The sequence below is a fragment of the Opisthocomus hoazin genome, chromosome 5, assembly GCF_030867145.1.
Source record: "Opisthocomus hoazin isolate bOpiHoa1 chromosome 5, bOpiHoa1.hap1, whole genome shotgun sequence".
NCBI lineage: Eukaryota > Metazoa > Chordata > Aves > Opisthocomiformes > Opisthocomidae > Opisthocomus > Opisthocomus hoazin.
Window position 1 is genome coordinate 4,118,317 of NC_134418.1, and position 10,427 is coordinate 4,128,743.

The 10,427-nt window shown below is 47.5% G+C and overlaps 1 protein-coding gene across 1 annotated transcript in view; it reads right to left on the reverse strand.

The window, feature by feature from the left end:
- Positions 1-10,171, reverse strand: part of ADRA1D (adrenoceptor alpha 1D) — a 50,489-nt gene extending 40,318 nt beyond the window's left edge. Inside the window, exon 1 of the mRNA XM_009934734.2 lies at positions 9,092-10,171. Coding sequence (XP_009933036.2) covers positions 9,092-10,058 — 967 coding nt within the window. The 5' untranslated portion in view covers positions 10,059-10,171. The remainder of the gene's footprint in view (positions 1-9,091) is intronic.
- Positions 10,172-10,427: the final 256 nt, after the last annotated feature.

Genomic DNA, 10,427 nt, shown 5'->3' on the forward strand with positions numbered 1-10,427 from the left:
TCTTTGCTTTGTAATTGGGTTATGTGTTAAAAATTGTCTTGTTTACCTCTATGGTGAACGCTGGTTTCTACTGAACACAGAAAACAATGGCTTCCAGATAAGTTGTACTGTATCCTAATATAATAAAATCCCTAAATGAACACTAAGGAAGTTGCAAAGTTAAGGACTCAAAAGATTGACAAGTTTGAAGTGAAAATCACATCTGCAAAACCTTGGTTTCTTACATTTAAAGAGTTTAATTTCAGGATCATGCTCTATTGTCTCTGCAGTGTCCCTGCCACACCAGTTACCAGGGAAGGTGGGTGCTCAGTTCAGTAATAACTTGGTTGAGCTACTCACTATTTCCTCACTGGTCAGCCCGTGGCTCCACCCTTTACAATCTCACCCTGCTCAGCTTCGCGCTGATGACAGAACTATTTGTTTCCTCATGGATATCTGAAGGTACTTAGCTCACTTATGGCCAAAAAGTTTGCAAACATGGTAAAATTTTTGCTTTTTCTTATTTTTATTTTCACAGTTCTCCAAGGAGCAAAATGTGCTTTAGAGCCATTTTACCATCTGCAAAGCGATGCCAAAATATGTCTGTATTTTGAGTGTGGATTCCTAAGCCCTCCGTGTTATGGAATACTTCACATCCTTAAAGAATAACTCCTGTCAGCTCCAGCTCCAGGTCAATGTGTGTCAGACTTTGGCAAAACTGGTCCCACATTTATCTTCACAGCGAGGTTTATCTCAGCCAGTTTAGATGTTCACTTTGCCCCTTGGAGTACGGGATCTTTGACCTCCCTCAGAGGCACTGAGGAGACACTGGTGTTTTTGGGGTGTGATCTATCGGACCAGTTTAGACATCAGTAATAGGATGAGCTGAACTTCAGCCTCCAAATACCTATTTTTCATTGTTGGTTATGTAGAAAGCTGAACACCAGCTGGCTGAAGATCATATACTGTTGACATCCAGTGCCAGGGACCGTCTTGACATTGGAGAAGATGGAACAGTGCAGAAATGAGCAGTTCAGGGGACTGCAGAAGAGCAAAAATTCCCATCAGACACCATCAGATCATTGCTCTTAGAAGTCCTTCCTCAGCAAGCTCTAGTCTTGCTAAACTGCCCGTCACCACCAACACCACAGAAACATGCTCACTTCACAGATGTTGACCATATTGGGCCAGCTTTGTCTAACTTCTGCCTGTCCTGACCTAAAGCACCCCTCAACCCCAATGGAGTGAAACATCAAGTTTTCGCTCTGACGCATGGTGCTGCTAGAGCTTTTTAAACTCCAGGCTGTCCCCGTAACAACTCTTATAGGAACTGAATGCTGTGTTTTGTCCTCTTCATCTTTCCCAGATATGGCTGTCTCATTTTGTCTTAGATTTGGCAGAACAAATTCAGCCTGGTACAAAGACACAGAATGGAAAACTTTACCTAATAGACAACTTCTGGCACCAGAAACTGGGACTTTATTCCAGAAGGGTCCTGTAACATTTATAGGTACAATCAGCCCTACCTAGAATCCAGCACAGTAATCACATCAAGTGAAACTCCTGGTTGATCAACTGGAAGATAATTTTGGTTGCTTTCCCATGGAAATATACTCACTTTCTGAAGAGCCTTGAGCAAAAGTGCTGTATATACTCACTAGAGTGAACACATTTCTAATTAAAACCCTGCAGGCAGGGTTTTACACTGTTACTTGCTAACCTGACACAGTTGCTTCTACCTAGTTCATGCTGTTTGTTGTGGCAAAACCAACTAAAACCAAGACGATAGCAAGAGATTAAACAACCACCTTGCATGACCATACCAAAGAGCATCCCCACTCTTCTACTCAATCTTTGGTATATCTCATTAACCAGAATATCAGAATTAATGAGAAAATATTTATCCACATATGAATCAATGAAGATAGATCAGGCTAATTAAAAGCTTATTCCCAGAATATCCAGAACAAAGTTTTGTGTGTGCAAGCATAATAAAACCATCAGACCCAGCTTAATATAGATGTGTTTAATGTTACATGGTGTATTTTGGTATTGGTTCCAAAACTCCTGCTGAGAGATTTTATTTTATAATGTTTTGCCCACTGAATCACAGTAGTTCTAAATTTTTCAAATCTGTTTTTTTTCCTGTTTGTGGTACTTCCGTTATAGCAACTGCCTCCAGATACGTCAAGACACTGCGATACGAAAACAGACATTTGGCTTTAAATAGTTTTATTTGGTGGTGTGGTGGGTGGACTGGAAGCAGAACAATCCTGCACATAGGTCATGGGAGATCTGGGTCCTATTCTCTTTCACTTTACTGAATCACTGCATTACTTTGGCCAGGCAGAGGCAAAGCATATGTTCAAATCTGGGTGCCCAAATCATTATTTGAGGCCCAGAATTCTGCATCTCTTGTAATGAGGCAGGCAGCAAAATCTGTCCTAAAACCCTCCGTCTCTCTCTGGCCTTTTACGTAGGGTAACGAGTAAGAAGGGAACCACACACACTCATTGGGGCTCCAAGTAATCGTTATTTTGCTGGGTATTTTGAAACACACGTAGATTGTTTCCCTGTTCTTTTGCACTCTGGTGGATTCTGCACTAGGGCACAAGGAGTGAATCAACACCGTCCAATGCTTTAGCTAAACAATTCACTTGCAGGCTTGTTATCCATGTCCCTACTTGTGACTGTCTCCTGTGTCCTTCTGCAGGATGCCAGCGTGTTCTCCCTGGAAAGAAACCCAGCTCACAGGTTGCTTTTCCACGGTACTAACTCAACAGTCAATGCAGATGGCTCCCAGACAGGTCGCCTGTGCCTGGACTGCTTCTCCAGTGCTATCCCCGTGGGCTGTACAACCCCACGTGTCCCTGTGCCATGTTCACCACGCGCTTCCCTGCTATCATGTCCTAGGAATGACATTCTGGTAGGCTGCAACATAGCCCTAGTGCAATTTCAGACACTGAACTGGAAAAACAACAATAAAAGAAGGAGAAATCACATTTGAGGGCTGCTTAAGAAAAAGTATGATTTGCCTGGGAAAGGAATGGATTTGCCTGCACTGCAATGCTTTAAAAATAGTCTTGAAAAACAGGTCAGGAATGGTTTGGGGCCAAGTGATCTTTCCCTGGGAAAGTGAGATGGGCTGGAAGACCCATCCATGCCCTATGATTTAGAGAATTTAAGCTAATTCAGCATGAGCCCATTTGCTGGAAACATCCTGTGGTGCATAGCAGACGAGAAGAATCTTGCTTCTTGCCTGGATGTTGTCTGATATATCAAACTGGAGCCTGGTATCTAGCAGCTTTTGAGAATCTGGGTCTGTGTCTTTGTCGGCATTTTTAATGAACGTATGGTTCCTGTGGACTAGGATCAATGGGGGACGTGTGGCAGATGGAATAGTCCATTGCAGTTGCTCTTGTTCCAGTTTGATTTGCTGCTCTGGGCCATACCTAATTATTCCAAAGCAGTTGCCCATTCCTTTTTCCATGCCAATTCTGCCACTTCCACCATGATTCAGAAAATTTCAGGAGATACTAGAGACTGCCCTGACAATCAAAGTAACTGAATGGTCTGTCTTTCATCCTTCTCCTATTAAATCACCCTTTTGATCAGGTCCTCCCATGTACAACAAAACTAAAGAAGTTTGGGTTTCTGTGGAATTGTATCTTGTGTGACATGTGAGTATTTTCTGGTGTCTACCCAGGGGCTGAACTCACTCTGCAACCTTCCTTCTGGGAGGGAGAGTACAGAAGTTCATACTCCTTTATCCATCTGCCCATTTTTATAATTGATATATCAAGGACTTTTAGCACTTTTTCAAATGCGATTGAGATTGATGAAAGAGTTCATTGGGTGGTAAGGAAAGGCTTACATGCACACAGGCACAGAGCTATGACATAAGCCCATTTTTTGTTAGGAAACCATGCTAATTGCACTTCTATCAGAACAGAATTAGATCCTCCACTTCTACCAGAACAGACTTGGTCTCATCTGAAATGTGCTTCTACCAACATTGTCTTCCCTATCATTTATTTTACAAGTGACCGTTACTGAAGCCTGAGCACTGCTATGCCTCTGTGAGCCCATCTTCTGCAAAATGCTTTGTGAAAGGACTTCGGCCCTGTGAAAAACAGCATCTACAAAAATATTTTTTTTTTGGCTTGAAGGAGAACTTTCTGAGCCTGGTTTGTGTAGCAGCTGCCGTTCCTTCAGGATACAGGTGAAAAAGCCAGTACGCTGTTTTTCTGAATCTTACTTGGAAATGAATACCAGCTTCCACTGCAAGTCACCACCCCAAGGCAAATATAAGACCACAAATACGGAGGGTTTTGCTCATACTGCAGGATCTCTTCAGTCGTTCCTTGTCTGGGTAATCTGCTGCCTGTGGAGGGACAGAGTGAAGGGAGCCTCGGGTTGTGGCCTTCACCCTTATGTGGCACTAGCTACGGGTGCTGCTGCGCCTTCCTCACACAGGTCTTGATTTCTAACCAAAACCAAAGAATAACAAACATGAGAGCCCACCACCCAGACTAGACGATGCTTCTTCAAAAACAAGGGTGACTGAGGAGTGTAAATCACCATCCCAGGTACTGGCTAGTGCATCCTTGATCCCAGGGGGTGGTGGTTTCCTCTTAGATGATTCTGGGGTGGTGATGGAGAGGTATCTGCCTCCATTGCTGAGATGGTCCCATTTGGGGTCCCACATTGTCTTGGCATGCTCCCCAGTCACTGAAGAGTGGGTGGGGAGCAGGGCTCCATTCCTTCTCCTATTCTTACTTACTTCCTCCATGATCAGGTTTGAGAAAGCAGATCACAGTATCTGTAGGTGTTGTATAGGGGGTTCTGGTTCCATGACCCATTGCATAGATGCCCTGCTGCAAGGACAAATCCAGCACCTAACTTTTAGCAGGATTTTCCATTAGCAGAAGAGCCAGTGAAGCCTCTATGGTTGTGTGACTTTGAGTGGGTTTCTCTGTCTATTCTCTTTCTCTAATTAAGGTTTGAGCTGACACAGGATTGAGCTTTCTCTCACCTGGGCAGCTTGAGTCCACTAGACTTGAAAAGGTCCAGACTATAATACATCCCACCTCTCTGCAAATACTTGTGGTGCAGACATCATCGGCTGGTTAAGTGCTTCTGGCTGCTTTTGCAGTCAAGGGACAGGAAGAGGCAGATTGACAGCACAATTCATCTCACCCTAAGGATGTCCAAAACAGGTCAGGTGAGTCACACTTTGAGAAAGTCTCCTTGGAAAGAGAAAGGAGGCTTTGGGTGAACAAGACTGATTGGTCTGGTATTGGTGTTGCTCAGAGAGGGAGTTGGACCTTCAGAGGTCCCTTCCGACTAGCATCTCCATGATGCTATGGCTAGCTGTGAAGCAGGCACAGATGTCTGAGACAAACAAAGGGAGATAAATCCTATCCTACAAAGCACCCTTAAACTCCTGGCTTACCCCTCTGAGGAACCTCCTGTTATGTTCTCTTGGCAGGTCTTTGCTAAGGGAGGAGGCCCCCTGGCATAAAACACACAGCCACCACCCAGGAACCCCAAAGCAGCTCAGTAGAGCTCTACTGCACACCCGGCAAAAGATACAACCCACACGAGAGCTACGTGGGCTATTAGGATTTCATCTCTTGTTGAACAACCAGCTGCTTAAAGAGTCTCATTAGCCACAGAAACCGTTAATTATGTTAAAACTCCTGGTGATGGCATCGTGTGCTTGGGGACATGTATCACAAACCCAAGAGTGAACTAAATTACTCAGCTGATAAATAGGCTGTGGAAGCATAGGGGAGCTTGAGCTGATTTAGAGAAGCATATTTGTAGGTTATTCAAGCACAGAGAAAAGGCAGACAACACTTAGCACACACATAGCTCCTGTTTTTTAAAATTATTGATTGTTTCAGCTTCTCAGTGCTGATGGGGTAAATATTACTCCTGTGTAACTAACATGGAGGAATTTACACGAGCAAGAACTTCTTCACTCTGAGGGTGATGGAGCCCTGGCCCAGGCTGCCCAGGGAGGTTGTGGAGTCTCCTTCTCTGGAGATATTCCAGACCCGCCTGGCCGCGGTGCTGTGCAGCCTGCTCTGGGTGACCCTGCTTGGGCAGGGGGTTGGGCTGGGTGACCCACAGAGGTCCCTTCCAAACCCGATCATGCTGTGATTCTGTGAAACTATTCTGCAGAAAGTTGCAGAGATGTGTGCAGACTCACACAGACGCTGGTGACAGAGCTGGTGCAGAAGATTGTGATTGCTAAATCCATGCTAAGTAGAGTTGGGAGTCTTTTTTCAGTTGACGAATTTACTTAACCCTTAAAAGTATAATCAGACAACAGTCACCCAACAGTGTAAGTCACCCAACGGCAACTTCTTGCAAATTCATGTCAAATAGAAAATAAAAATCAAAACATTTGCATATGTTTGGAAGAAAATAGAACACTTATTCATTTAATTTTGCTGTGACAGTTCATTTTTAAATGTATCTGTATCTGAGTACTCATTTTTTAATGAACGTCCATTCATCCTTTTCTTAAATTGAAACAATATTTTTCCCTTCCATCGACAGGGATTTTTGTTTCTCACCAGTGTTTCATTTTCATTTAAAACGTGTATAAAGGTATAAGTTGACCCCAAATCGTTTCACGGAAGTTTGTCTAACAAGCAAGCAAAATAGCCATTCTACTTAACCATTTACAGCCTTCTTTTCAAGCTGAACTGGCCCCAGCGTATTTCAGTTCGTGGACTCACAGTGAACTTTGTTGGTTTCTCTGAGTTTCGGACCTATCTCCTCAGCTGTAAAATCAGAGATTATTCGTTGCAGAAGTTTCTGTTCTACATCTAGGTGGCACTGAATGATTCTCATATTTGAATAGGAAATTGCAATTAATAAAAGGGGGGGTGAAATCAAAGGCAGCATATTTTGTAGTCATAAAATAAAGGAACTTTTGCTGTGTTTATATTATATATATAATACAGCAGGAAGTAAAGATCAAAGCCGCGTTTATAAAGAACTGGGCAAGTTGTGTGCTCGGAGGAAGCAAATGGGTTCACGGGAGGTGCTTAAAGAATGAGGTCTGGATTTTTAGCCGGTGTAAATCAGTGTGTCCTTTGACTTCAGTGCAAAGGTAACGATTTACATCAGCGAGAAGTTGGTTCAGGAGTTGCAAGGGAGGACAGAGAGGGTAAAACACACAAAAAAAGAAACGAAAATATTTTTTCTACTGAAAAGTATTTGCCTGATGTTTGTTCTCTATTTCCAAGGACTGGGAATAACTCAGAGGAACAGGATCCCAATTCCCAGCTTCGTTAGCTGTAAGGTGTAAAGATGTGAGTGAGGTTCGGAGCTGGTTCCTGCAAGGAGGCGAGTGTCAGGCTGGGGCTGCCCAGAGAGCTCAGCCTTCGGGTACCGGCATCTCCCTGAGCCCCACAGTTCCCAAACTATTTATTTGCAGGCTACAATGATCCCCCAAGGCACCTGCTCAATGAAAGGGAAACTGAGGCATGGTCAGATGGGGTAGTTAATCTCTGGTCTTGTAGAGCAAGAAGTTCTCTGCAGCCTTACCGCTCCCTGCCTGAGTTATAGCATGAAATTCTGAGCTCACAGAGGGTGAAAACTCTTCACAGCAGCAATTTCACCCCCGTGGAGAGCTGAGATAAACTCACCAAATACCACCCTAACCTAGAGGGAGAAGCTGGAGAGAAGAAGTACAAGATGGTGCAGCAGCATGGTGAGACCCAGACACCCACAAGCCTGATCCAGCACCCTAGGGACACCTCAGCTCCCATGGCACCGTCGGTCCGGGTGAATTATCCCACAGGAGGGCGGCTGGGGGCTGAGTGGCCTTAATGAAGTGTCTGACAGCCTTGGGCTCCGGGTGTCCCCGGGGGGACAGCTACAACGCTGGAGGGAGATCAAAACCTCAGCAGGTCAAAAGGAGTCCTGTGATCATGGTGCTGTTTTCATTGACCGGAGAGGCAGCCTCGAGCAAGAGGATTTTGAAAAATCTTGAGAAAAAGTGCAGAACCAGCTCTAATGTTTCCCCGGCTGCAGGGTTATGCGGACACAAGTCCCCGGTGGACGTGGATCCCACCCAGCAGATGGAGTGGCAGACTCCCCTGCTTTGCTGAGCTCCGCACAAAGGCCATCGTCAATATTCAGAAGTTAATTTAATCCCTTTTTTTCCCCCCCTAGGTTTAGCTGCACCACTCCAGAGGGTTAATCGGGTCCCTTGAGTTGGGTGCCTGTTGTTAGATGAGGTGGTGATGAAGGGCATGGGCCGCGGGTAGCACTGGTGCTGGAAGGGGACGTTGCTTTGGACATCACACCTCCCCGGTGGGCTCCGTGCCCGCACAGCGTCCTCTGCACGCAGAGGGCTACATCCTTCTCACCCGGGCAGACAACTTGCCAAAACTTTAGAGCACAACCCAGAAAGGCAACCCCAAACAAGCACCCAGTGACCAGAAGCTAAGGGCACAGCTCCTGCGGGAGGTGGGTCAGTCCCGGGAAATCACCCAGGAGCATCACCCTTGCGGGTAAGACCTGGTCCCGCTGCAGGTTCCTGCACAACATTGGCATCCCGGGAAGTTGGTGGGACTTTGAGTTTCAGACTCTGACAACATCCTCGGGGGGATCAAACCTCACTCCTCTCCAGCACCGTCACCAGTTCACAGCAGAGGTGGGAACCCTGGGCCCACAGAGGCAGATCCAGGTGCCGTCCCCCAAACTGGGAGGAAGCGAGCCGGGGGGCAGGGACAGCAAAGCTCTCTGGAGATCGCTGTGCCGTAATTACAGCCTGTTAGCAACAGAGCTGCTTCCTCCGCAGCCTGAACTTCATTAATTAATGTGCTGAATGCAGAATGAATTAATTAAACCAATTATTAGGCTGCTATTTTATTCATTGCTTTGATTGATTATATGACTGATTAATAAATATTGAATAAGTGTTAATTAATTCAATTAATTCGTTGTTGGTTTATTCCCCTATAATTCAGTTGCCTATCCCTCACCTCCATGCATGAGTTGTGTCCTGAAAGTTTGTCCCAAAGAGCAGGTTCCCGGGGGCTCTGCCGTGGGCAGCGGGGCTGGGATGGGGGACGGGGTCACTTACCGAAAGGCAGAACGAAGAAGAAGGGGAACCAGCAGAGGATGAAAACACCCACGACGATGGCGAGAGTCTTGGCCGCTTTTTTCTCACGGGAGAACTTGAGGAGCCTCACGGAGAGGGAGCTCCTGAAGTTGTGCCCCTTGCTCCGGGTGCTGGAGAGAGTCTCCTCCAGCACGCTGCGGCAGTGGATGCGCAGTACCACCTCCATGGATTTATTCCTCTCCTTCTTGACCCCGGCCTCCAAGCTCTGGGTGGTCCGCCTGGCCACCACATAGATCCTGAAGTACATCACCAGGATGACCATGAGGGGCAGGTAGAAGGAGAAGAGGGATGAGAACAGGGCATAGCCCGGCTCCTCTGTGATGCTACAGATGCTCTCATCTGGCGGCGGTGGCTCCTTCCATCCCAGCAGTGGCCCAATGGAGATTACCATGGAGGAGAGCCAGACCACCACAAGGATGACCCCCGCCTTCCTCTCGGTCATGATCGTGGGGTACTTGAGGGAGTATTTGACGCCGATGTACCTGTCCACGGAGATGATGCACAGGCTCATGATGGAGGCGGAGCAGCACAGCACGTCCACGGCTGCCCAGATGTTGCAGAAGATGCGTCCAAACACCCAGAAGCCCAGCACCTCCAAGGTGGCCGAGAAGGGCAGCACGGTGGTGCTGAGCAGCAGGTCGGCGATGGCCAGGTTGACGATGAAGTAGTTGGTGACTGTCTGCAGGTGCCGGTTGCAAGCCACCGAGAGGATGACGAGGATGTTCCCCACGATGGCTGAGAGGATGAAGACGGCCAGAAAGACCCCGATGCCCACCGTCTGCGCGTCCAAGGCGAAAGTCAGTGTGGTGCCGTTGCCCTCGAGGGTCTCCTCACCTTGCAGCCCCCAGGACCAGTTGGCTCCACCCTGGCTGCCCTGTCCCGTCCGGTTCCCACTCAAGCTGCCATTGCTCAGCTCAGGGAAAATCATCGTAGAAAAGGTCCGGGCTCCATGGAGGGCGAGGAGAAAGCGACGCCGAGGCGCAGCCCCCCCGGCATGATCCTCGCAGCCCCCTCTGAGACTTGTTCAGCACCTCGTTCCCCCCCCCAAACTCCCCGCTCTCCGCCCCGGGGGCAAGGCTCGGGTCCTCAGTCGGGATGGAGGGATGGAGGGGTGAAGGGATGGAGGGATGGAGGGATGAGGGGTGGAGGGATGAGGGATGGAGGGATGGAGGGGTGGAGGGGTGGAGGGATGGAGGGGTGGAGGGGTGGAGGGATGAGGGGTGGAGGGGTGGAGGGATGGAGGGAAGGAGGGATGGAGGGGTGGAGGGATGAGGGACGCAGGGATGAGGGATGGAGG